Here is a 27,911-nt window from a genome sequence, read left to right as displayed (position 1 = left end):
GAAAAGTAATAAGACTGTGGGATGGAAAGTAGTAATATAAGCATTTCAGTGTAATAGTTCCCCAATGAGGAGATTAAAATCCTCAAGAAGATCTTGACCTCTGACCTGATAAATCTACAGCCTGGTTTGCTGCTACCATACCCTTTTCTCTGTGCCATTCTAGTATGTTAGAGTGTTGAGGGAGAAAGGGAGTGTAGCTTCCAGAAGCACTAGTACTCCAGTAAATAATATCTCTGCCACAATTTCTCCCACTGCCTTGCACTTTGCTTATAACAATCCCACTAGAAATAGAAAAAGAATAGTTCCTCCTCCTCAGAAAATACTGGGCACTCCTCCTCACAAGAGAGTGTGGGAAATTAGGGCAAGCTTCAGAAAAAGCCCCACCCTTTTTCATAAATGAGTATAAAAACACAGTGCCGTGGTGTAGTCTGCAGAACTCTTGCTGATTCTTTCTACTGATTGCTTCACCTAGGAAGTGGTGTGTGAGTAAATGTTTTTCCTGATTGTTTTTTTAAGTGCATTTTAGAGATTTATGCAAGAGACACAGCCTGTAGTTACTGGTACAGAGTCAGGATTTCTAGGTTCTATGTATATATCTTTAATTTGACCTACTGAAATAGTTAAGATCTCAGAATTTTAAACACTAGGATTATACAGAAGACAATGCCCAAAGCTAGGTCTTGGTTTTTTTTTTAATGCATATGAGAATGTCATTAGTCCCTATTACATTGCTGTAGTTAGATGCTAGCGAGGGAATGCTATCATTTAATGTCTGACTGTTTTGTATTTAATTTGGGGACCAGACCTCTGATATGATTAGCATTAGGCATCCTGGAGGAAGGTCATTCTACCAAAGCAGATGGCCAACTGTACTACAACTAATAATCTTAGAAAGTTGTTTGAGAACAGTAAGAAGTTAAGGGATTTGTCCAAGGGTACAGTTTAACACAACACTTACAGCTTGACAGCTTGATATTTATAATGCCTTGATGCTTTTCTTAATATCTTTTTTTTAAAACAACTTAGTCAGTGGCTTGGCACAGAGATGAAATGAATAATGAGTAGAATGGGTTGCTATTGTCTATTCATTTGTAATTCTTTTGAGGGTCCAAGTTAGCCTTTAAGACAATGTCTATATTCTCTTTTATATCTGTAAGGAACATGAAAAGTTATAGAAAAGATTGCATTATTAATAGTTCTGTGATAGTTACTGATATAACCATTGTGTATTAAGGGTGTTTGGAGAAGAACATTCACTTGGGCTAAAAAAGAAATCAGTATTTTCTCAGAGTGTGATTATACAAAGTCCTTATCCATGTTTGAATTTCTCTGAATATGACTTAACTATGGGAGTTCCCTTATCTAATGATTTGTTACTTTTTGGTGACTTCTCAGCTATGATTTTTACTTAAAAAAATAAAACATTGATTGCACACCTGGAAAGAGAAAAGAAGTACATTGCAGTAGCAACAGTCTCACTTTTGAAATTCTGAAAAGCTCTTTTTTTAGTTCCCCTCCTTGAAATCAATTGTTAGTTTGCTTGCTGTTTCACAATGCTTTGTGCTAAATGCATACTATAATTCATTGGGTGGAATTTTAGTCATAAGGATACAGAGTAAAAACCAGTCCAGAAGTATGGGAAAGTAAATAACTTGGAATAATACAGCTATCTTACAGTAACACTAATCTCACACACACACACACACACACACACACACACACACACACACACACTCAAACATGATTCAGATATACTGGACAGATTCCATCAATTCAGACCCTGCTGATATAAACAACATGAGGAAGGATATAAGTTAGATACTAGGATTCAGTCCAACTTCTTAACATTCATAATAGATAACATTATACTATGCTTTAAAAATTTACAAAAGTACTTTATAAATTCTATTTTATTTTATACTCAAAACCATCTTGAAAGGAAGATGCTATTGTTATCCCTAATTATAGATGAAGAAACTGAAGCATACAGAGGTTAAATGACTCACCTGTGTTCACACAGTTAATAAATGTCCAAGATAATATTTCAATTCAGTGTTTCCTAATTCTCAATCTTTCACTCCCATCAAGTTGCCTCAATAGAGCCTTCCTTTGTACTTAAGAGTATAAACCAGCATATTGATCAATGAAGTTAGGATAAATGGCTTGTCTATGGACACAGAAATGACTTGGCTGCAAGTCTGACTCCAAATTCATATTTATTCCACTGCATGAATTCATTCAAACCACATGCTGTGGTACCCACATAATAGAATTTGATTGTGCCCTATAAAAATTACTACAATGAAATATATACAAAGAATTGCAGGGAAATTTATGAGAGAATCAGAAAGAAGAAAGGTAGAGTCAAAACAATACACATACTGACTACATTTATCTCTAATAAAGATAGAAAGAAAAAATTAGGAAAATGCACAAGGGAATAACTATTTCAAAGGAAGAAAAATGAAAGTGAAAAGGGTACTTTGTTATGCCATTAAAATTAATGTATATGTTTTCTATAACTGAACAATGAACTTTATGGCTTCAACTGGTTTTTATTCCTTTTCCATATATTCTAAGGGTGGAAAAAAAAGTGGAAATGTAGCATGTGAAAGGAGACCTTTAAAGTTATATACTCTTTCCCTCTTGTTTTTAGAGATGAAGCAACTAGGACCCCGAGAAATGGGACAATTTCTCCACTTTTCAATGGCTGGTAAATGGCAAAGCCAGGAATCAAAACTCAAATCCTGAGGTTGAATCCATTGTTTTGTTTGGTTTTTTTCCACAACAAGCACAAGCCTATATATGCACAGACACATAGACACACACACACACATATGTATGTGTGTGTGTATATATATATGCTAGTTTTGGGGGTTAAGTGGCTTGCCCAAGACCACACAGCTAGGTAATTATTAAGTGTCTGAGGCTGGATTTGAACTCAAGTACTCCTGACTCCAGGGCCGGTGCTCCATCCACTGCCACCTAGCCACCCCCTACATATTTTTCTACCACCTTTCCTTCCCTCCCCTCCTCCCCATGGTAGCAAACAGTCTGGTTGTATATTTACATTTGTGTTTAACATATTTACATATTAGTCATTTTGTGTATGAGGAATTAGAAGGGGAAAGAAAGAAAACCATGAGATAGGAAGAAAAAACATGAGAAGTCAAAACCTATGTTTCTATGAAATGAGAGAGAGAGAGAGAGAGAGAGAGAGAGAGAGAGAGAGAGCAAGAGAGAGCTGAATTTTTGATAAAGAGTAAAACTAATTGCTAGGTTGGATTTAATGATGTGTTTCTATTTTCATTCCAGGAGCTTCAGGATGGTTTATGCTAAGTGCTGGACATTGAAGAAGCACTTTATAGGTCTACCAACCAAAAATGACTTTGAACTAAAGGAGGTTAAGCTACCAGACTTAAAAAATGGAGGTAAATCATTTAATTTCTAGAAAGTCAAGTCAATTAGCATTTATTAAGAACCAACTATGTGCCAGGGATACAAAGAAGGGTACAAAACAATCCTCTCAAAAAGCTCACACAGTCAAATGGGGGAGACAATATACAACATCATGTACAAATAAGATACATAGATGGTAAATTGGAAATAATTGCAGGGTTTAAGCACTAAAATTGAGGAGAACTAGAAAATGCTTCTGGCAGAAGAGATACTATATGAATTGTTGATTTAGGGGTTCAGATTTGCTCCTACAAAATGAACCACACTTAAAATGGAAAGAGTAAAAAACAAAATTTATTTTACAAAAGCGGGGTGGGAAACAATCTCCCTTGTCAACATAACAGCAGAATAAAATCATTAGCAATAAGAAGAGACAGTAAGCTATGTAAATGAAAATAGAAACCCTTATAAAATCATTGACAGTAGTAAGAGACAGTAAATAGAAACACTTCACCAGCCCTGGGAACACCGTACCATCACAAATCTTGAACTCTAAAATGTACCCAAAAAGCATAGTCAAAATATAACTCATTTGTCAAAATAAAAATCAAATGTCCTTAGACACAATGGAACAGTCTCTACAGAGAATCCTTGAAACTCTCTATGTTACTGAATTTGATAACAGTAAGAAAGCGTCATAGAGAATAACTTAAGGAACTTAACCCAGAATCTAAGGGGCTTTCAAGACCATCTATCCCAGTTCATGTGTAAAAGTTGTCCATTTTATCTTTTGTAATTGCTTTTATCTTTTTTATTTAAGAACATCTGCACGCATTCTGTGAGAGTTTTATGAAGTTTTATTGTTCACCCATGTCCCTTCCTAGAAAGCTGACAATACCCTCTAGAGGTAGTTGACTGCAATAACCATCATTGGACATGTGCATTTTATTTTCTAAATCAAGGGTTTGTAGCTGTGTTTGTGAACTTTAAGAAAAAAATTATTTTTATAAATGTATTTCAGTACAATTAATTTCTTTGTAATTGTATGTAATTTATTTCTTGCATTTAAAAACAGTATTCTGAGAAAGAGTTCATAGGTTTTACCAGCTGTCAAAAGGGGCCAGGACATGCAAAAGGATTAAAAATCTCTATTCTATGTTACCATACTATATAAAAGTAGTTGTTCTTAAGTTAATAAGTTCTAAAATTTTGTTTTGCAGAGGTCCTGCTTGAAGCTTTGTTCCTCAGCCTTGACCCCTACATGAGGTATTATTCTTTTTAAGTATAAATCCTTTAAAATAGCATAAAAATGTTCCCATTGTACTCTGTTTGTTCTTTACACTATTACCTGTAGCTCAGAGTACTCAAAACTCTGTTTTCACATGAACTAGACTTGTCTTTGGGAATTATCTCAGTAAAAAAGTCATTATCCTTGGCATGAGTTTTCTCACTCATATATTAACTTCTTGGGGGTAGTATCTGAATACGATAATGTTTGTCCTTTATTCTTGAAGAGGAACATGACTTCAAGGAAAGTGATGCCATGACAAGCACAGGAATTGGGAGGAACTGAGTGAGGGGGTGCTGTGCTCAGTCACCAACTTCACTTTCTTCTCCAGAGCCATCTAGGTCCACTGGCCAGACATGAATTAGGACAACAAATTCATGACCCTGGATTGTGAAAAAGCTAGATAGATATACATTCATGTGTGCATACAAATTGATGACATATGCTATGATTTCTGTCATGGACAAGACATGATAAAAGGCAACCTTTATTTAATTCCATAGAATTTTTTGATCTTAAGACTTCTTTAGACTCTCAAAAAATTGTTGCCTATTTTTATGGGGGTTGTAGATATCTATATTTGCCATATTAGAGACCCCCAGAGAGGGGATGGCTGCCACAGAGAATGAAGTACATGCAAAAGGTGCACTCACAATAAGCCTACAAACAAATATGGGAATATTCATAGTTCATAAGTAATCAGCACTATTCTCTTCCTTCTCTTATGAATGTCACTTTCCCACAATCCCTCACAGACTCATAGTGCCACCTTGTAGTTTGAATTCTCCTTGTAAAGCAGATATACACTGGAGCTGCTAAACTGCATGAATCAATCACAGTGATAACAGGGAGCAAAATCCAGATCCTTCTTCTCTGCCTGGTACCATGCCATAGCTTTATGTGCCTTATTATTTCCTCATCTGGGAAAAGGGTGAGGGAAGAAGGAGTTGAGGTCAAGGCAACCTCCAAAGATAGCTCTGCCCACGAAATCTCCCTTCACTGGAAATCTACCTAGGAAATCAAGATTCTCCACCTTTTACCTCAAGCCCCTCAAAGGAGACTGGAGTTTAGAAACCAGGGCCATATACTCCCATCTCAAACTCAGAGTGCAAGTACAAGCTAGCTTCTGCTAGCATTTGTGTAAGTCCTTTTGATACCCACCACCACCCAGGCTGCTTTCATCTTTGGGGCAGAAAAAAATCCAGTCCCATTTTCCAGTCTTTGAACTATATTCTGAAATGAAACAAAGTCAGAACAACCCAGGAAATCCCTCTGAAACTCTACCATCAGGAACATGCAGCTTGCAATAAAAGGGAAAAATCCCTTCCCACCTATCCTGTATTAAGGAAGAAAGGGTTTCAGCCTGAAGAATATTGTTAGAAACTCATTTGTGAATGTAATGATACCAATCCCACTGATTATTTCAGTGGGGGAAGAAGGGGACAAGAGTTATCAAACCAGTTCTTTGGCATTAGGCACAACAGACACCTTTATGTCATTTTGTCATGATGTTAAAGTCACTTAAGTAGTTTTTCAAACTACAAAGAATCATTTCAGAGTGACAGTTACAAATTCCTTCTTTCCAGATTGTATGAAATAAATAAAATTCACTATGAAACAGACTTATCACTGTTACTTTAAATGAAAGATAAAATATTTCCAGTTTATCAGGGATACATCAAAACATGTATCACTACTGATGTTTGTATTTTTCAGAGTTGCTGTGAAGAAATCTTTGAAGGAGGGTGATACAATTATGGGAGGCCAAGTTGCCAGGTACTATATTTGATTTATCTATCTGCTCTTAAAAACATGGGGGCCCTTTAATCTTACATCAACCCAGAATCTCTGAATAGTCAGAATCCTCCTGAAATGTTCTTTTTGTCACATTGTTCCACCACACTCCCTATAGAAATACTTTGCTTCCTGAGTTCCCTGTACTCTCAATTATTCAAAATATATGAAAAATTATGCAATTTCTTTCATAAATCAGGAGTGGAATTTTCCCCTCTCTTTGTAGGTTTAATTTACCATGATTTCTGTGTCCATTGACATCCCTACTAAATTCTTGTATTTAGTGCAAAAGCTATTTATGTTTGAATTTTTTTATTAAGGATTGGTTTCCATTTGTATATATTCACACATGCATATATTGCATTTGGCTTAAATAATAAACTATTAAATTAATTGGGTTGGGGAATATTATTTTTAAGCATCTATATATAAGGCTGCTAAAATACTGTGGATTCAAGACAAAATGAAATAATTTCTCTTCTCAAAAAATTTTATATTCTAATGAGAGCTTATACATATATGTAAATAATGAATATTTTAAATTAATAAAAGGCAATTTGGGGATAACAATAATAATAATAATAGCTAAAATTTACATTTTGCTTTAAAGTTTGCAATGTACTTTATTTACATGGGCAGCTGAGTGTCACAGTAGATACAGCACTATCTCTGAAGTCAAGAGAACCTGAGTTCAAATTTGACCTCAGATATTTACAAATCATATGTCCCTAAACAAGTCATTTAATTTTTTAATCAACTGTCTCCCCAAAACAAAGTGCTTTACAAATATTGTTTTATTTGATTCTCATAACAACTTTGGAGTGGAAGTTAGTATTATTATCCTCATTTTACAGTTGAGGAAACAGATAAACAAAGGTTAAAAGACTTGCCCAAAGTAACACAATAAAAGCCTAAAGCAGGATTTTAACTCAGGCCTTCCTTACTTTACATCCAGCATCATATAGCTAATAGCTGGTAGGAATAGTTAGGAAGATCAGAAAAAGATTTCATATAGAAAGTAGTGCTTCAATTACGTTTCAAAGTTTCCTTTAGGGAAGCATCCTCAGGGATTCCAAGATATAGAGATGAAGAGTTCATCCCAGGTAATTAGTGCAAAAATTTAGATATAGGATAAAGAGCATAATATTAAAGGAATACTAAAATAAACAGTATCTAAAGAACAGTATGGTTGAAATTTATAACCTATGGAAAGTATCAAAATATTTTTTAAAAAGACTCTAAAGTAGGGGCGGCTAGGTGGCGAAGTGGATAAAGCACCAGCCCTGGAGTCAGTCAGGAATACCTGGGCTTAAATCCGGTCTCAGACATTTAATAATTACCTAGCTGCCTTGGGCAAGCCACTTAACCCTATTTGCCTTACAAAAACCTTAAAAAAAAAACTCTAAAGTAAAAAGAACTCAGGTTGTAAAGAAATAAAAATACCAACATTTTACTTTGATCCCAGTGGAAATAGAGAGTCATTGCAAAACTCCAGTGAGTAAGAGGATGACATGTTCAGACCTGTGCTTTTGGAAAATCACATTTGGGCAATTGGAAAGGGGAGAGACTTGAGGCAGGGGATCCAAGTTAAAGACTTTTGCCAACCAAAAGTGATAAAGCCCCAAACTAAGGTAGTGGTTGTGTGTGTAGAAAGAAGGGGACATAAGCAAGAGACATCTTGGAGATAGAAAAAAAGATTTAGCAACAGTTTTGGGCATGAGGGACAGTGAAGAGTCTAACATTACATCAAGGTTACAAACCTGGGTAGCTGGAAAGATGTTTAGAAGTTTGGGAAGGGAAGAAAATGGCAAGTGTTAATTACTACTATGTGCTATTTACCACATGAAGCATTTTAAACTATATTCCTCACCATAACCCTAGGAGAAAGGTGTTATTATTATTATCCCTTTTACAATTAAGGAAATTGAGGCAGGTAGAGAGTAAGTCATTTGCCCAGGATTAAACTACTAAGTGTCTGAGATTAGAATTGAACTCAGATCTTCCTGACTCCAGGCTTAGCATTCTATTCACTGGGCTACCTGGCTGGCATAGTGCTCTTGATGTATAAGGAGTTTTAAAAGAGGAAGTAAATTGTGTAAGAAGAGAGCAGAGAAATGGTAATTTCTGTTTTGGATTTGCTGAGGTTGACATACCAACAGAATAGCTATTTTGATATGCCCAAGCAGTTTATCATGTAGAACTAGATGAGAAAATAGCAGCTCTGCTACTCTAACTAAACTGACAGTTGTGAACACAAGATCACCTAATCTCTCTATCTCTATGTGTTATATATATATATATAGATAGATAGATAGATAGATAGATAGATGATAGATAGATATAGATATAGATTAGATATAGATATATCTTCATATAAAATAACAGAATTGAACTAGAGGCTTCTTAAGGTAATTCTTTGAGCATTTCCACTTGCCTGCCCCAAGACAAGTCTCAATTGGTCTTTGTCTCCATGATAGACTTGTTTTCTGCTCATTTCCTATCTCTAAATTTCAAAAAATATATTCCAAAAAGCAGCACTTGCATTTTGCCTGTCACTTGTAGCCTTAAGAGGGAAAAGCCTTCTTACAAGGAACCTGCTCTGGATTCAGGTTCAGTCTTTGAGGAGTCTGACCCCAAAGAGAGTTATTTCCCTCATCTCTCTGGCACTGCTACATAAATACACCATTTGACTCCAAAAAAACTTAGTTCTGTGATTTAGAACATTAAAAAAAAACACATACTGACTGTCTTATAGAGGAAGAAACAACTCTGTTGCTCCTCTTCATCCTATTTCTCAGGTTCTTCATTTCAAAAATGAATGCAATTTCCCAAATTTACTTAATTTACTTGTGGCCTGGCCAGAATATATTATGATCCTCATTATCATCCTTTATCACTATCCCTATTTGTGTGTATTTTTAAAAAATTATTAAAACCACATTGAGGGGGTGGTGAGGGGGTGGCTAGGTGGCATAGTGGATAAAGCACTGGCCTTGAAGTCAGGAGTACCTGGGTTCAAATACGGTCTCAGACACTTAATAGTTACCTAGCTGTGTGGCCTTGGGCAAGCCACTTAATTCCATTTGCCTTGCAAACATCTAAAAAAAAAAACAAAAAAAGAAAAAAACACATTGAACATCAATGCAAATGATTAGACATTCTTGGCAACTATTTAAAACTAAAGGTAATCCCTCTACTTGTACTTTTTATCCCATTCCATTCCATTGCCTGCAGTGTTCTACTCCAGATGTCATGCCATCTTTATCATATATCCTCATTCTTTTTCTTTCCATTGATTTCTTCCTATCTAAAATAAATTCAGTTCTCTTTAACCTTTCTAGCCCTTCCAAATTCTATTTCATCTTTCTCTTCCCCTTCATTGCTAAACTTGTCTTCTTTGGTCATTTAAAATTTTTTTTGATGCCTTTTCATTTTTTACAACAATCATTTCCTATCTGTGAACTCTCAGAGAAATTTTTTTTAAATTGCCTATAAATATGGCTTCATTTCCTCATTACCTACTCTGTCCCCAAATCTTTGTAATTTGTTTTCTGTTTCTTGGTGTACCACTGTTTTCTCTAAGGTGCCCAAGGACTTCCTTTTTTTTTTTTTGCAAGGCAAAGGGGGTTAAGTGGCTTGCCCAAGGCCACACAGCTAGGTAATTATTAAGTGTCTGAGATCGGATTTGAACCCAGGTACTCCTGACTCCAAGGCCGGTGCTTTATCCACTATGCCACCTAGCCGCCCCCCCCCCCCATGACTTGTTAATAATTAAAAATGAGTAGAGTTAGACTAAGCCATGTTAACTTGCTAGAAGAGCAGAGAAAGCAATACTTTTGGGGGGAAATTTTTGCTAGGCAATGGGGTTAAGTGACTTGCCCAAGGTCAAACAGCTGGGTAATTATTAAGTGTCTGAGGCTGGATTTGAATTTAGGGCTGGTGCTTTCTCCACTGTGCCACCTAGCTGCCCCTGAAATCAATACTTTTTGTTGATACAAGTTACTGTTAACATAGGTTTTTTAATAACTCTTAACATTCCATAGTTATATTACCATACCAGTGTTCTTATGAGCACTAAATAGTTATCTTCCCAGTTCCCTTAGAGAAATGAGAGAATTTTGTAAGTATTCATTGGTTTGAGTCCTTTTTTTCTTTCAGAGTTGTGGAAAGTAAGAACTCAGCCTTTCCAGTAGGCAGCTGTGTGGTGGCTGCTTTAGGATGGACAACTCACTCCATCTCTAATGGAAAAGACCTAGAGATGTTGTCTACTGAGTGGCCAGACAAATTACCCATGTCTTTGGCTCTGGGGACCATTGGCATGCCAGGGTAAGTCTTATGGATTCATTTCGTTTTAATTCAACACAGTAATATTCCATTGTCCCAGGTTATTAATCTGGGAAAATATGTTTACCAGAAATTTAAAAAGTATCTGAAGGGAAGGGATTTTGCACCTTGTAAAACAAAAGGAATGAAAGCAAGGGAAAGACCAGAGCAAGTAGGCTTCAGGATTATGTTGCCGAGTATGGCAAAAAGATGGATCTAAGAGAGGTGAGGGGAAAGAAGAGCAAAGGGATAATAGTATCATGGTTCTAAAGATTTTGTGACTTCTAACACAGACACAACTAAGAGAATAAGAAAGGACATGGAAAGTATTGTCAAAAATGCACCTGTAAATTGACTTTGTGGCAGTCATAATTACCTAAACTTTGATGACCCAGAACAAAAAGTTTTTGCAAATCCAAAAACACAAATATAGAAACATAGAGAAAGTCATACAAGTAACTAGAATTCCCAGAGTCATAATGCTATGCCATGAAAGCACTTAGTTGGCCACTTGCTCTCCTCTCCTACACTTAGCTCTGTAGTCATTGTTTGAGGGCCAGTTTAGGAACACCAGTTCAGAAACCCAGACTCATCCTGATTATAAGCTTCCTGCAGGCAGCTTGTGAGTTGGGGTGAAAGGGAATAACTCCTACATTGGAGTTATTTTCAATGTTTTTGTCTTTCTATTTTTCATTGCTTTATTGCTTAGCCTTCCTAAGTGACTGGTTCATCTAATATCAATTTAAACAATACCTATTTTAAAATTCCCACAAATTATTTGGATGACATAATTCTATTGAGATAATCCCTAATATTTCTTTCACCTAAAGATCCCTCATTGGGATTCTCTGAGAACCTTCCCTCATCTGATACCCACACTTTTTTTCTGGACTCACCAGCAAAAAAAACCCCCAACAAACTTTTATTGAGGCTAATTAGGCAGAAGTTATGTCAGTCATTGGTTTGTGTTTTTAAGGTGTCAAATTTGATTGAAATTAGGTATTCCCCTAGTTATAGACTGAGAAAAACTGCAAAGTAAAATACAATTACATGATGCAATTATTTACATAACTAAGATGTTATAATTGGAAAATTGTATTTTAAGGAGTCAAATCAAGCTATAAATTCATAAATAAAGAAATCTGAGACCATAACAGGGGGGAAATGGGAAATGGGTTGAGTAGTTATGTCTTGCTTAGACTCAACAGCAGATGCAATGTTGAAACCAGGAACCCCTATCAAAGGAATTTCTGAGGTTTGTGCCTCAAAGATGAGAAGCATATATGAGTTCATATAAAAGTAAATTATTACAGAAGCTAAATAATAACTCTTTTATAGAATTTTATTATTGGCCAAGTGCTTTACATGTAATATCTCATTTGATTGTCACAACAGCCATGTGAGGAAGGTATTATTATTATTATCCCCATCTTACAGAGGAGAAAACAGAGACTTAGGATAAGTAACTTCCTCAGGAATATACAATGTCTGAAATAGTTTTTAAACTCACATCTCCAAGTCCATTGATCTATTCAATGCACCACCTAGAGACAAAAAGAATATAGTGAGGTTCTAGAAAGAGAATGAGAAGACAAACTCATTTCCTCTTTCCTCTCTAAGAATTGCTTAAACTCTGTTTTAAGGTCTAGCTAGAAATCATAGAATGAAAGTATCTCAGTGTTGGAAAAAACTTCAGAGTATCCAGTAAGACATCCAACTATTGTTTGAAGCCCTCTGGTGAGAGCAACATAGCTCCAAGGGGAGCCAATTCGCCTATTGGGTTTTTAGCAAGTCAATCAAATCTAAATTTGCCTCTTTGAAATTTCCATTCTTTGATCTTAATTGAAAGGATAAGGAAGGGGAATAGAACAAATCTAATCCCTTTTCAAGTGATATTCCTTCAAAACTAATCAAAGGCAGCATCAGATACCCCTAAATTTTCTTTTTCAGACTAAAGATCTCTAGTTCCTTCCATCAATTCTCAACTGACATGATCTTGTGACCCTTCATCATTTTGGTTACAGTCCTCTGGACACTGTCCAGCTAATTTATGGTCCTTCAACACTTTGATTACAGTCCTCTGTACACTGTCCAGCTAACCAATATCCTTCATAAAATATGACACCTAGAAAATTTTGAATATTATCACTCAAAATAAACATTTTAAATTCCCTTAGCAGGATTCAGTCCATTTCTCCCAGAGGAATGGAGCAATGGAAAAATGCTGAGGCCTAAAAGAAAGTATTAAAGCTGGAGGACAATTAATTAGAACCTGAGCTTGTAGATTCAGCAACATTCAAGAGTCTGGAAAACTCAAGCAACAAAAAGGGGTAGAAAGTTTGAACTTGTACAAGTCAGGCAAAAAAACCTGTTAAAACCTGAAGAATTTTTTTTCTTTTCTCTTTTCCTTCATGTTCCAAAAGTAAAGAAGTGGAACTTGAAGCCTCTTTGTAAGATGCTAGTGAAAAACAGAAATTGAAACTGAGATCCCAGGATGACCTCTGGGGATCCATCAAAGAATGTTGCATTTGGCACTTGAGTTATTAATGATATTACTGCAAAATAATACATTTATATGGATTATGCTTTTGTTTCTAAATGGTTTAATAACAAATTCTAGACTACAGTAGTCCTCGATTTAAATACACAATTGTCTCCAAAAAGAACATCCATCATCTACCCTGGGAAATATAAAGGGATGCATTAAAGGATATAATAAAAGATTGGAAGTATGAGGGAATAACAAATAAAGTTTTTTTTTGTCTACTTCCCTTTTTTTTCCTTCCCTTTCTCCACTTCCCATCCACCCATCTAAACTCTTAATGAAGTAAAGTGAAGAAACTTTTATTAATTTCATTGGTGAAGTCTGCAGTTTGTAGTTACTAGAATGTTTGCTTACGTCTCCTCAGCTTAACAGCCTACTTTGGCCTCCTTCACATCTGTGCTCTGAAGGAGGGAGAAACAGTGATTGTCAACGCGGCATCAGGAGCAGTGGGTTCAGTAGTGGGACAGATTGCTAAAATCAAAGTAAGTAATGGAACTTTGCATGTCTCTACATGTCAGGGCCTCATTTATTTCATCTATAAAGTGAAAGGATTGTATAAAATTATCCATAAGATCCCTTCTAGTTTGGAAATTCAATGACTACTAAGCTATTATTCCATCACTGACAAAATATGATTTGGAACAGAGGGAACATAAGCACATCCAAGTTCTTGTAAGAGAAATTGTTTGTTATTATTTGAGAAATCAGCACAGTAAGGTCCAATCAGAAATTGCATTTCTCTGACAGAGGGCCTTAGTCTTTTTTTGTGTCGTTGTTTTTGGCAATCTGTTGAAACTTTTTGGAAATCTGGGGCAATCTTGTTGGCCTCCTTCTCAGAATATTTTTAAATTCCTAAAAATAAAATACATAGGGTTTCAAAGGAAACTACTATCTTGCTTCATTTTAAGTCCATTTCTTTTTTAAAGTAAGGGCATACTCAACTCCTTAACAGCCTACTAAAGGAATGGCAGCATCTCTGCTTTGGAGTTCTGTTTCATAAACAAGCTCAATAATGAAGTATCAAATGATCTTGAATGGTTGAGACCTTGAATTGCCTCTTGGTTGGAGGATTCTATGAATACTTATTAATCTAAAGCCACTTTCTTTCAAAGTAGGGAGTTGTTATTTAGAATGATTTGGAGTTCTTCTGGGGCTAGGTAAGACTGAGTTATGGGCCATCTTTGAATCTTAAAAATCACTAGTTTCTTTTTCTCCTTTATTTCTTTAGGGCTGCAAAGTGGTTGGTTCTGCTGGCTCAGATGAAAAGGTTGAAATCCTTAAAAAACTTGGTTTTGATGTTGCCTTTAACTATAAGACAGTGGGATCTTTAGAAGAAACACTAAAGAAAGCTTCTCCAGATGGCTATGATTGCTTCTTTGACAATGTAAGTCCAAATTGTTTTCACCAAAGAGGGCAATACCTAACTAGATACTACCTAAATCCTCACAAAGATGTAGAAAGGGTTGTATTAGGGTTTTACAAAGTCTAATTAGGCTTATTTCCATACAAATGATAAAGGATATGAAGATTTCTCCTGTGATTAGTCTAGATAGGGGCCAGAGCTGCTTATACAAATTCAAATCCATCATCAGAGAGCCAGTGTTTTTAACTGTTTAACTGTCTGTGAAATAAAAATTATTCATAAACAACTTGATATTTGGGAAACTTTTGGAGAACTCTGTCATTCTTTTGGAAAAACCCAGAAGGGGTTTGCTGTACCTGAAGAGAATTAATCCTTCTGTGACTTGAGAAACCTCAAGTCTCAGCCATGCCTCATTCCCTGTCATTAAAAGCCTCAGTTTCTACTATGGAAGCCTCTCAGTTCCAACCCATAAGATTCTATCCATTTAAAGAACTGGACATGAGAGTGAATGCTTCAAGAAATAGATTTATTTCTAAGGTTTTACATATAGTTATTTCTGTGAATGCTAATGTATCTTTGCAGTGGGAGTATGATATACTTATATGTATACATATATGAGTATGATATACTTATCTTTATTCCTGGAAACTCAAGAGCTGAAAGGGACCTCTGAGATCATCTAGTCTAACCTATCCTTAAGAAGGAATCCCCTTTACAACCATCTGCTCAATCAGCCTCCTCTCAAAGATCTATATTGATGGAGAATTCCCTATATGTCCAGGCAGCCCATTCAACTTTTGGATAGTTCTATTTGACAAGAAGTTTTTCATCACATCAAGACAAAATCTGTGTCTCTTGAAGGCAATGTTTTTCTAGATCTGTCCTAAGGAGTTAAATAGAATAAGTCCAGTCCCCTTTCCATATTTTTTCAATTTAGTCATTTCAGTTGTATTCAATTCTTTGTGATCCTATTTGGGATTTTCTTAGCAAAGATATTAGACTGATTTGCCATTTACTTCTTCGGTTCATTTTATAGATAAGAAAATGAGGCAAATAGGGTGAAGTGACTTTCCTGAGCTCACACAGCTAGTAAGTGTCTGAAGCTGGATTTGAACTCAGAAGGATGGGTCTTCCTGGCTTCAGGCCTGGTGCACTGCATCACTTTACCTGCCCCTATAACTGACCTTCAACTATTTAAGTACAGCTATTATGGCCCACCCTAACCCTAACTTTTCAAATGTTTTCTTCTCTAAGTCAAACATTCCTATATACTCCAACATATCTTCATATAGTATTGTTTCTAGGACCTCACAATCCTGGTTACCTCCTCTGGATGCAATTTATTTTGTCAACATCCTTAAAATTTAGTACCCAGAATTTAACATAATATTTCAGATATAGTCTAAACAAGAACAGTGCTATCAACTCTCTCATTCTGGACATGATTTATAGCTATCAATGCAGCCCGAGATGGATTTGACTTTTTGTTCTTTTTTTTTGGCTTCCATGTCATGCTGTTGATTACTATTGAGGAAAAAATATAAGCATTTCAAGGTTCTTATGATCTAACTACAATAACACTATGCAAACAAGATGTGAATAGGATCAATTGGAAATCATTTCTAGGGGAAGGCATCAGGTGGACTGAGAAAGTCTTGCTGCAGGCAAGATTTTAGTTAAGACCTGAAGGAAGCCAAGGAAGAGACAAATTGCAGGCTAAAAATTTTATAAGCATGCAGTATATGTTTTCATCCATTTCACTGACAAACATGAGGATGAGCATAAGATTATTCCCTGAGGTACTCCACTATAGAGGACTCTCTTGATGTCTCATTAACAATTACTCTTTAGATGTAATCATTAGACTGAATCCAAGGCTATTTAATGCTATTGTAATCTAACAATCATCCTTTCATCTTATTCACATTATGAGAAAACTTATCAATTACTTTGCTGAAATAGATATACCATGTCTTTGCTGATCTTTCAAATTACCATAAGTATAGTAAGAAGTATATGAGGTTAGTGTAGCATCTTCTTAATGAAGTTTTTTTCTGCTGCTCTTCTATATGTATACAAATCTTTCCTTTGACTGCATATCAATGCATTCTAGAATTTTTTCCAGGAATCAAATTCAAACCCATTGGCCATAGTTTAGAGAAGTATTCAGGGTCATCTACAGTTGTCCTGATTCACATCTGGCTACTGGACCCAGATGGCTCTGGAGGAGAAAGTGAGGCTGATGTCTTAGTACAGCAGCCCCTCACTCAAATCCAATTCACGTGCTTGTCATGGCATCACCTTCCTGATCTCAAGGTCTTCTTCGAGAATAAAGAACAAACATCAGTAATCATCAGTGGAGAAACTAGGCTGTCCCCCTTTTAAACTAAGAACATCTTTTCATCTCTGTTCTCTGGCTTATTTGAGAGAAGAAAATGTTTTATACAAAATGGAAGAAACATTCCAGCAGGGAAATCAGAAAAAAATAATCCTGAGGTGAAAGAGATAAATCAGCATTACAAGGAAAATGAATAAAAGCACTTGATGAAGCAGCAAAAAAAATCAGAAAAACTTTGCATTAGTCTATGCACTCTAGGATTAAGTCCCCAGAAGGCAACTGCTGTTCCCGGGTTCCTTGCATTTCCTAACTATATGTGACCCTCAAAAGAGAGAGAGAGAGAGAGAGGTCACCTGATAGAGAACTGGCCAATGAGCCAAAAAGCCCAGAGTTCAAGACTCATCTCTGACACATACTGGCTGTATGACCCTAGACAAGTCATTTATGTTTTAGGCTATTCTCTAACTTTATCATTTGGAAAGAAGGTACTGACTTAGTAAAGGGAGTTCCCTTATCTGTAATTCCCTATAACAATTAAATCTTAGGCCTAGTTCCTATCCCTAACCCAATAACAACTAAATCATGACATCTCTAAAATAAGGCTAAATGACCTTTAAAGTTTCTTCCAGCTCTAAATTTTATGGGTCTAGGAAGTCCAGAATAAATTAAATATATAAATTTAGAGGTGATGAATCACTTGGTCAAAATAATTTAACAAAATGTTCCTTTAAAGTCAGGCAATGTTGTTACATTTTCACAACTTCAGAATATAATTCAAAATTTAATTTTACTTAAAGAAATCTGATTTAAGGTTGGCTAGGTGTTGCAATGGATAGAGCATTGGCCCTTGAGTCAGGAGGACCCGAGTTCAAATCCAGTCTCAGACATTTATTGGCTATGTGACTCTGGACAAGTTATTTAACCATGATTGCCTCCAAAAAAGAAAAAAAAGAAATCTGTTTTGCACATATCCTTTTAGGAATACATCTACTGCATGAATCAAATTATCCATACAAAACTGATAGTTTTAGGTGTGTGGTACCCACTCTGGAATACTCCTCCAACTTGAACTCATATTCCAAGGTCTGGACCCCCATATTCTAAAGTACCTTTTGAGGAACTCCTGCCTCTGTAGCTCATGAACTCTTATTTTTTTTTTGGTTTTTTTTTAGTTTTTTGCAAGGCAGTGGGGTTAAGTGGCTTGCCCAAGGCCACACAGCTAGGTAATTATTAAGTGTCTGAGGCTAGATTTGAACTCAGGTACTCCTGACTCCAGGGCTGGTTCTCTATCCACTGCGCCACCTAGCTGCCCTCATGAACTCTTTCTATTGTACTTCCCATTATGCCAGTATATTAGCTCTTAGTAAGAGCATTTAATAAGATAGCATAGCAAAAATATTAGCTACAAAACACTCCCCCAATAAGCCTGGATCACACTCTCACAGAAATACATAGTCCATTTTTAGGAAGAATAGACATAAACTTTGAATATACTGGGTAACATGTGTCTGAGTCAACTCACAACTCCAAAACTTCAGGGTTTTGGTGTCCTTTCTATCCTAGTGGAGTCCTTGATATCAGGAGTCAGGAGTCAATCCCCCCAATCAAAACATCTTCTAAGGCTAGGAGTGTTACTCAGCTGTGTTCCCATGGTTTGATTCTCTCTAGATTATGGGCACTATTTTTGCTCTTGAGTTCATAAGCAACTGTCTTCTTTGTTGCCAGGGGTCATACTCCTTGACCCTACTTCCTCCCCAGTGACTATCTTACTATGTATATAGTGTGTGTTTTCACTCATGGAAGTCATATATCAAACTCTTTAGCTCTGACTCTACAATTGGTGAATGAGATGTTCCTTCTGAGAGAATAGCTTTGCTGCTAGATACAACTATGAAGAAGGAGAAAAACATCTCTTTCTTCCTGAAGAATAGGACTCCTTAACAGGCAGCTTTTGTCCTGAATTCACCTAAACTACTGAACTCACCTAGGGCTTAAATGCTTAACTACTGAAAGCTCTGCAAATGAGTATTTAATACTAACTCATCAAAGAATAATGTTCACACTTCATATAGGGATGTAGAGTATTAGTACCTTCTTAAATATATTAAAGAAATCTTATAATCTGCGACCAATACCCACAGCTACATGAACTGGGATAAGAGAGGTTAAGACCAAATTCCTTTCCATTACATGTATCATCATAGATAATTCAGGGATCTGATGAATAAGTATTTGAACATAACAATTTGGCCATAGAGTTCCAGAGCTAACCACAGATAGCATAACTATGAGAGCATAGTTAAATGGCTCAAAAATAGCTATTTATTAAAGAGCTATTTTATTAAGTCAGTAGCTACTTGGGAATCTCAGGAATCATAAAACAAGAGTTACATAGATACTTGTGAATTTTGCCCTTTACTCTGGTTTTTGTCTTTGATGATTTAGGTAGGAGGAGCATTTACAAATGCAGTTATTCCCCAGATGAAGAAATTTGGAAGAATTGCTATATGTGGAGCTATTTCCACATACAATAGTGAAGAGCCACAACAAGGTAAGGTAATTATGTACAGTCATGGATGTGGATTGAACAAGTAAAAATGAATATGATGCTTTTGCCCATAATTTTGTTTATTAATAATTATGTCATATGGAATAATTTCTTTTAAAAATAAGCTTCTATTTCAGTATAAACAAGTAGTCATGTTTAACCAAATCTTTTATCCCACTTCTTTAAGGACAACTAAAAAAAAAAAAGACAATCTAGCATTTCTCAGACTCCTGAGGTCAAAACAGACTAGCAGATTTCATTGCTCCTTTGAAACATGACAAAATGTCCCCTAAAGTCAGTGATTTACCAATGGTGAACCCAGCATGACTATATAAGTATCTGTGGGAAAGGGTTCAGATTGAGAAGTTTATAAGGATCTATTTTCTCTGTGGACTAACTGAGCATTCTTCTTATCTTGGGTTGTCACTATAAGATAAAACAAATTCTAAATTGTAAACATTGAGTTTTATTGCCATGACATGTAATCAACATTAACATTTTCCCAAAACATTATCCTATATGATTATTCCATTCACCTCTTCATTTCTGACTTTGGTCATTCACAAGGCCTCTTGGCTTTCTTCCTTCCCTTCCTCTACCCCAATTTCTAATTTATTTTCTGTAATAGAATGAGGGAAAAGTTGAAAGTAAGCAAAATCTCATCCTCTTCTTTGACATTTCTCTTACCTCTGAAAAACATCTCAACAGAGTACCATTTAATTAAATAGCGACTTTTAGGTATAACTCATACTTAGCATTTGAGGGAAAATGTCTTGCAATAATAATAAAATATTATCTCTTCTTTCCCACCTACAGAATAGTAATGCCTTCTTTCCAAAATATCGAAGTAGGTTGTTCCATTTCTCCTCCCAGAGCTATTTCAGGCCCTCTACAATCTGGTTCTACCTTTCCAGGATCATTTCATACTATTCTCCCTTAAACTCTACATTCCAGATCAACTGGAACATATCCCTTTAATTCAACACTCCATGTCCTATAGCCATGCATTCACACATGTCTAGAATATACTTCCTTTCTCACCTCTGCTTTCTCAGAGAAATAACTGATAAATAGAAGTATGTAGGGAATGATTTTACATATAGATATATAATCGTGTCTAATGATATGTCTAGGGCAGGGGTAGTTAAAGAGGGAAGAAAAAGAAAGAGGGAAAACAATTTGCATGATAACTTTATTATTTAAAAGGAACAGCAAGTTGTATATAATAGATTTGAAGTTTCATATGCAGTCACTTTTTTATTATGTTATAGAAATGCTTGTTTTATTCCATAAATTAAAAATAAAATTTAAATTTAAAAACCCTTCTTTTATTTCAAAGCTGAGAACAAGTACCATCATCACCACCTTTCTAAAGGCATCCCTAATTAATTTAAGACTCTTTCTCCCTCTATTTTCCTTGTACTATACATACATATTTGTAAACATGTTGTATATCCTATCTCTCCCCCTGCCCTATAGAATGTAATCTTCTTGAAGTCAGGGACTGCTTCCATTTTGTCATCATATCAATCAGAAAGCATATATTAAGGACCAATAGGTCTTATGTGCTAGGTACTAGATACTGGAGGAACATGAAGACAAAAATAAAAACAGTCCCTGCCCTCAAGGATCTTATAAGCTTTGAGAAAGGCAACAAAAACATAAATAAATATTCAAAAATAAATGCGTTAATTTAGGGGAAGAGGCATCACTGTAGAAAGTAACACTTAACTAGAGCTTTGAAGGATATTAGGAGTTCCAAGAGGCAGGATTGAGGAGATAGTGCATTCTCAAGCATGAAAGGTTGACTATGAATAGGTCAGAGAAAAAGATATGACTAGCAAGAAGGCAAGATTGTTTGGACTCAAGAGTCTTTGAATGAGAATAATGTATGATAAGGCTGGAAAGGTAAACTGAAGTCAGATTGTGAAGGATTTCAAATCCTAAACAGAGGAGTTGGTTTTTTATCCTAGAGGTAACAGGGAGCCACTGGATTTTATTGAGTGACATAGCTAAATCTATATTTTAGAAATATCCTTTTAGTGGCTGGGAGAAGAACAGATTGGAAAGGGGGAAAACTGAAGGCAGGGAGACCATTTAGAGAAGCTTAGACAGGAGATAACGTGTCCAAGGGCTGAACTAGGATGGCTATATAAATGAAAGAGAGAGAATGAAAAAGTGAGAGAGTGAGAGAGAGAGACAGAAAGAAAGGAAAGGAAAGGGGAAAGGGAGAAAGAGAAAGGGAGAAGGGAAGAGAGAAAGAAAGGATGAAAGGATGAAAGAAACAAAGAGGAATGAAGGAAGGAAGGAGGAAAGAAAAAAGAAATAAACAAAGGAACAAAGAAATGAAGAGAGGAAATTCAAGAGATGTTGTAGAAGTAGATCTTACAAGATTTGGCAACTAAATGGATATGTGGAAGACTTGGTTGTGAACTTGAGTAATTAAAAGGATGGTGATAACTTTGACAGAAATAGACAAGTGTGGAAGAGGGGTTAATTATGGGAGGCAGAAATAATGAGTTCTAGTTTAGATGTTTCCCTAGGTTTTTAATAAATGTTTATTGATTTGAATTGAATTGAACCACCTCTGAGATGCTTTGTAGTAATGACTGTGCAACCTCAAGAGGTCTTTTTCAGTGTTCTGATTTTATTCTGTAGGGTAAGTCAGTCACTGACAACTCAAATAAGAAACAAGAACATTGCTGCACCAAGTAAGAGGCATATCTACCCTCCTTGATCTTTATTTGAGCCCTCTGTGCAGCTGAGCAATAATTTTTCTAGAAATAATTAGAAGATAATGATATTAATGTATTAAAATTATGTTTAATATGCTTTGTCATTGTCTTTTATGTTATAGTAAGTTCTGAGTAAGGAAAAGAGCACTGGGCCTGAGTCAAGAAAATCTGAGTTCAAATTCAGAATCATACATTTCTAGCAGGTCTTTTAATCTCTCTTTGCTTGATTCCTCAATTGCAAAATGAGGATAGTAATAGTTTCAACCTCACATGATTGTTGTGAGGATCAAATGGGATAATATTAGTAAAATGCCTGGTATACATAAGGATATTATAAATACTTCTTCCCTTCCTTACCCCTCCAGATTATACCATCTATTATACCATTCCTTCCAAAAGAGTAACTGAATCTGACAATGCATATAACATTCTACCTTAGTAATACTCTGCCCCGATATGAAAAAGAGAAGTATGTTTCCTTAACTATTTTCTAAGATCTTCCCTGGTTTTTCACTTATAAAGAATTTAGGTTATTTTTAGTGATCTTTTTGTTTACACTGCTGAAGTTCTATTGTCTATATTGTTTTAGTTCTACTCATTTTACTCTGTGCCAATTAATAGAAAGCTTCTCATGTTTCCCTGAATTTCTGATATCTGTCATTTTCAGCCATATGATAATATTCCACTACATTCATAAAACTTATTATTTTCTAAACCATTCCCCAGTTGGTAGGCATCCATTGGATTTCCAAAGAGTACTATTACTAATATTTTGTTATTCTTTGGATTTTTATTTCTAACTTTGACTTCCTGAGTTTAGATGACCAGTAACAAGTATATGGATAATTTGAAATGAAATTGATACTTTGCTGGAAAATATAAAACTTTCTTTGTTTTTCCTAATTTTTTCTTTTCTTATAAAAACCCTAGCATTAATTAGATAAATATGTCATATTTTCTTCCTTAAAGGAGTCTATATTCAATATCCCTTTATCTATAATGAACTACGCATGGAAGGATTTATTGTCACTCGCTGGCAAGGAGACATCCGCCAGAAAGGTCTAAAAGACTTGATGAAATGGGTTTTAGAGGTAAGAGTACAATTGAGATTCCTCTCTTCTCGAAGTCTATGATGGAATTTTCTACCACAACTCCCATAGACATTTTTTTTTTAATAAACAGCTAAGAGTCTCATGAACTTGGGATCTTTAGGGTTTGGCAATAGTGTATCTTGACAGACTGTACCAAACAACTCATTCTCTCATAAGTCCTTTGAAAATGGAAATATAAATTTTTTATCTTAAAAGTTAAAATTAGGGTGGCTAGGTGGCACAGTGGATAAAGCACCAGCTCTGGAGTCAGGAGTACCTGGGTTCAAATCCAGTCTCAGACACTTAATAATTACCTAGCTGTGTGGCCTTGGGCAAGCCACTTAACCCCATCTGCATTGCAAAAACCTAAAAAAAAAAAACGTTAAAATTAGGGCAGCTAGGTGATACAGTGAATAGAGCACTGGCCCTGGAGTAAGAAGGACCTGAGTTCAAATCCAGCCTCAAATGCTTAATAATTACCTAGCTATGTGACCTTGGGTAAGTCACTTAAGCCCATTGCCTTGCAAAAATCCAAGAAAAAAAGTTGAAATTTCCAATTTACTTCCAAATTACTTCATAGTGATAAGGAGATAACTCTGATTATGTCTATGAAATATAAGCTCTGCCAGATTCTGCCATTTTAGAAAGACTGTGAGTACCATTCAAGCTAAATTCTGTATCTGTTCTGCAAGGAATGGCATGAGTAAACAGAGAAAATCATTACCTAAAAGCTGGCCACCAGATGATAAATTGTTTGGCAATGTCAAACCACATTGCAAAGAAAATTACAAAATAGAGCAAGGAAAAGGAATAGAAGTTTCTAGGAATTGCAAAGTTTTTAAATTATAAATATTAATTTAACTATTGATGCTATATATGTATATATGTATATATATATATATATATATATATATATATATATGAAATTCTTGTTTAGTAACCAAATACACATAACACTGGAGAAAATAAATCATCTTAGAAACATTAATATACTTATTAAAAATAAGACCAGGATGGGGGCGGCTAGGCGGCAAAGTAGATAGAGCACTGGCCTTGAAGTCAGGAGTACCTGAGTTCAAATCTGGCCTTAGACACTTAATAATTACCTAGCCGTGTGGCCTTGGGCAAGCCACTTAACCCCATTGCCTTGGAAAAATCTAAAAACAAGAAATGACCAGGAAAATAATGGAAATAGTAAAGAGAAAGAGGGTTCATATGTAATTTTTAGAAAAACAATTAAAGAAACAGGTAGAGTATACATTCAAAGGTTACAAGAGGGGTGGCTAGGTGGCATTGTGGATAGAGCACCGGCCCTGGAGTCAGGAGTACCTGAGTTCAAATCCCACCTCAAACACTTAATAATTACCTAGCCGTGTGGCCTTGGGCAAGTCACTTAACCCCATTTGCCTTGCCAAATCCTAAATAAAATAAAATAAAATAAAGGTTACAAGAAACATTTTATGGGATGCTTGTCTTATACACTTATTTAAGTGTATAAGACAAGAATTTCTAAAAGCTTAACATGAAGATAATTGTGGCTTGCATTACAGCTTCTGTTGTAAATGACATGAAAATAGAGGCTATGAAGAAGTTGACAGCATTCAAATTAAATCAATATATACTTTAATACTTGATGATGTCAAAATAGAAAAGGGCACTATAGAATAAATGTGATGAGACATTGACTGAAAAATATGGCTCTGGGGAATTCAATGAAAAGAGATCAAAGGCCTACAGACTATATAAATGAATCACAGTATGTTATAAAATTTTTTTTTAGGTTTTGTCTTTTTTTTTGTAAGGCAAATGGGGTTAAGCGGTTTGCCCAAGGCCACACGGCTAGGTAATTATTAAGTGTCTGAGTCCAGATTTGAACTCCAGGTACTCGACTTCAGGGCAGGTGCTCTATCCACTACGCCACCTAGCCGCCTCTTGTTATAAACATTTTTAAAAAGAAAGTTGCAATGCAATGAATATAAAATAATATCAGTTATTTGAGTGAAGTGATATTTATTATATCTTGACTGATGCAGGAGAATTTCTGAATTGACTGCTTGTATACAGTCAGCTCATACATACAAAATTAATTATTAAATTGATATTAATTAATTAATATTAATTAATTATATAAATATTACATTTAATATTAATTATTAAATTGATGTTAAGGTTGAAAATTAATATTGAATTTGAATAAAAGAGAAGGGGACATATTTGAAAGAAATTGCAAAGGTGAAACTGAAAGACCCATACATAGCAACTTGCATATGGAGATAAGAGTGGAGAGAGGAAGATGAAACTTAAGTTGCAAGCCTAGGGAAGGGGGGAGGGGTGGGGATAGTAATGCCCCAGCAAGTTTGGAGAGGGGTGAGGTTAAATGGAAAAATGAGTTCCATTTTTGGGCATAGTGAGTTTAACATGTCCATTGGGTATCTAATTTGAGAGATCTGAAAGGCAACTGGAGATGTGAGATAGGTCAGCAGAGAGGTTAGGGTAGGATAGGTGGATCTGAGAATCATCAGCACAGAGATAATTAAATCCACTGGATTTAATAAGATCACCAAGTGAAGTAACAGAAAAAGAGAGGTGAGCCAGATGAGACACCTGAAGTTAAAAGGTGTGGTCTGGAAGTGAAGCCAGCAAAGAAGACTGAGCTGCCAAAAGAGATGAAGAGAAATAGTCTCATAAGTAAAAAGAGAAATAAGAGGAATTGGTCTCCCTCTAAAACAATAAATCATAAATAAGGTGCCAACCTGCATTGGTAAAATCAGAGTCCTTATCCCTACAGTTCTAGAACTTACAATCTAATAGCACATATAATATATCACTTTTTTTAGCTTTGTATACTCCATGATGTCTTTCACAGTAGGATTTTAAGAAATATTTGTTTTAATTGTATCGTTATTCAGTCATGTCTAACTCTTCATGACCTCATTTGGGATTTTCTTGTCAAAGTGGTTGCCATTTCCTTCTTCACCTCATTTTACTGATGAGAAAACTGAGGCAAATGGGTTTAAGTGACTTGCCCATCGCATAGCTAGTAATGTCTGAGATTGCATTTGAACTCAGGTCTTCCTGATTCCTAGTACTCTATCCACTACACACCTACCTCCCTTGATTAATTGGGGCAAGGTTGCAATTTGGAATTGGGTTTTTTCCTTTTAATTTTTAATTTTAATTTTAATTTTACTTTAATTTTACTCTTCCCACAGGGCAAAATCCAGTACCGAGAGCATATCATCGAAGGTTTTGAAAATATGCCGATGGCATTCATAGGAATGTTAAAAGGAGAGAATGTGGGGAAAACATTAGTGAAAGTATGAAAGACCCAAAAGTACATTGCATTGGAAATCCAGAGAGCTTACTAGTGTTTATTTCAAGTTTCTTAAAACCTTGTAGAAATGTATGCCTGTTGTCTTAAAATACTAAGAAACACCAACTATAATTCTGTGTTTAGTCTATTGAATGAAATTTAAAATTATTAAAAATTTGTTATAAGTATAAAAATAATCAAGAAATAAAAACCTTTAGGCATTGATCAACCACCAATTCCTACTTCCCAGTATAACACTCTTCAGGATTGTCTAAAAGCAAGATAAAAGAATTATAATAATAACAGCTTCTTGCTCACTCACCTGTGAGGCAGACAGTACATTTTTCCATTTTAAAGGTAAGGAAACTAAGGCTTAGAGGAAATTAAATGAGGACAAACAGATCATGGCTGAACTGATACTGAAATTCATGCCACTAGGGATTACCTTGATCAGACTTCAATAAAAACCTGGTTAAAACAAACCACTCATCACTTGTCCTTTCCAAGGGGCTGTTTGACATGTGACAAACCTCCAGAGGCAGCTAGGTGATACAGTGGATGGACCGCTGGGCAGGGGGTTAAGAAAACCTAAATGCTAGCTGTGTGATCCTGGGCAAATCACTTAACTGATGTTTGCCTCATTTCTCTCATCTATAAAATGGTGATGATAATAGCACTCACCTCCCAAGGTTGTTATGAGGTTATGTGGCACATAGTAAGTACTATATAAGCGTAAGTTATTGCTATTTATTATTAGGGGTCAGAGCACATGATCAGTTCCTTTAGAAGTGCCACTACAAGATCATGGCAGGGATCTCAGAGATGTGAAGAGTTCAACCTTTTCATTTTGTCAATGAGAAAACTGAGGCTTAGGGAAGTTAAATGAGTTGTGCAAGGTCTCGCAGATCATCAAAGGCTGAATTTGAACTCAGGTCCTCTGAATGCAGTCAGTTAATTTTTTTCCCTGTCAATCAGTAAACATTCACAAGGCAACTTTTATGAACCAGGTATTATGTTAGGCAAAAATAAAAAAGCTTTTGCTGCCAGTTTATATTCTATAGCGGGATATATAAAAAAAAGTGATATGGAATTGAGGGATAGTGAAGGGACACCAGAAGTTACAGAGATCAAAAGTTCTCATGAGAGGAAATCCAAGCCGAGTTTAAAGAGACTA

General features: G+C 35.6%; 1 protein-coding gene across 4 annotated transcripts; it reads left to right on the top strand.

Annotated features, from left to right (window-relative positions):
- The first annotated feature begins 415 nt into the window (after nucleotides 1–415).
- PTGR1 (prostaglandin reductase 1) lies at nucleotides 416–26,962 on the top strand. 4 transcript variants are annotated; one of them, XM_074199963.1, is made up of 11 exons: nucleotides 439–482; nucleotides 2,657–2,713; nucleotides 3,316–3,431; nucleotides 4,620–4,665; nucleotides 6,404–6,463; nucleotides 10,640–10,807; nucleotides 13,714–13,831; nucleotides 14,578–14,733; nucleotides 19,496–19,601; nucleotides 23,303–23,424; nucleotides 26,637–26,962. In XM_074199963.1, the coding sequence occupies exons 3-11, from the start codon at nucleotides 3,326–3,328 to the stop codon at nucleotides 26,745–26,747; spliced, it is 993 nt and encodes a 330-aa protein (XP_074056064.1). In that variant the 5' UTR covers nucleotides 439–482; nucleotides 2,657–2,713; nucleotides 3,316–3,325; the 3' UTR covers nucleotides 26,748–26,962. The 4 variants fall into 4 exon arrangements, with proteins under 4 accessions (XP_074056063.1, XP_074056064.1, XP_074056062.1 ...); XM_074199961.1 differs by having other exon boundaries at nucleotides 2,657–2,752; XM_074199962.1 differs by lacking the exon at nucleotides 2,657–2,713 and having other exon boundaries at nucleotides 416–482.
- The last annotated feature ends 949 nt before the right edge of the window (nucleotides 26,963–27,911 follow it).

Source organism: Macrotis lagotis, chromosome X, assembly GCF_037893015.1.
Source record: "Macrotis lagotis isolate mMagLag1 chromosome X, bilby.v1.9.chrom.fasta, whole genome shotgun sequence".
Taxonomy (NCBI): domain Eukaryota; kingdom Metazoa; phylum Chordata; class Mammalia; order Peramelemorphia; family Peramelidae; genus Macrotis; species Macrotis lagotis.
This window is presented reverse-complemented; position numbering and strand designations above follow the sequence as displayed.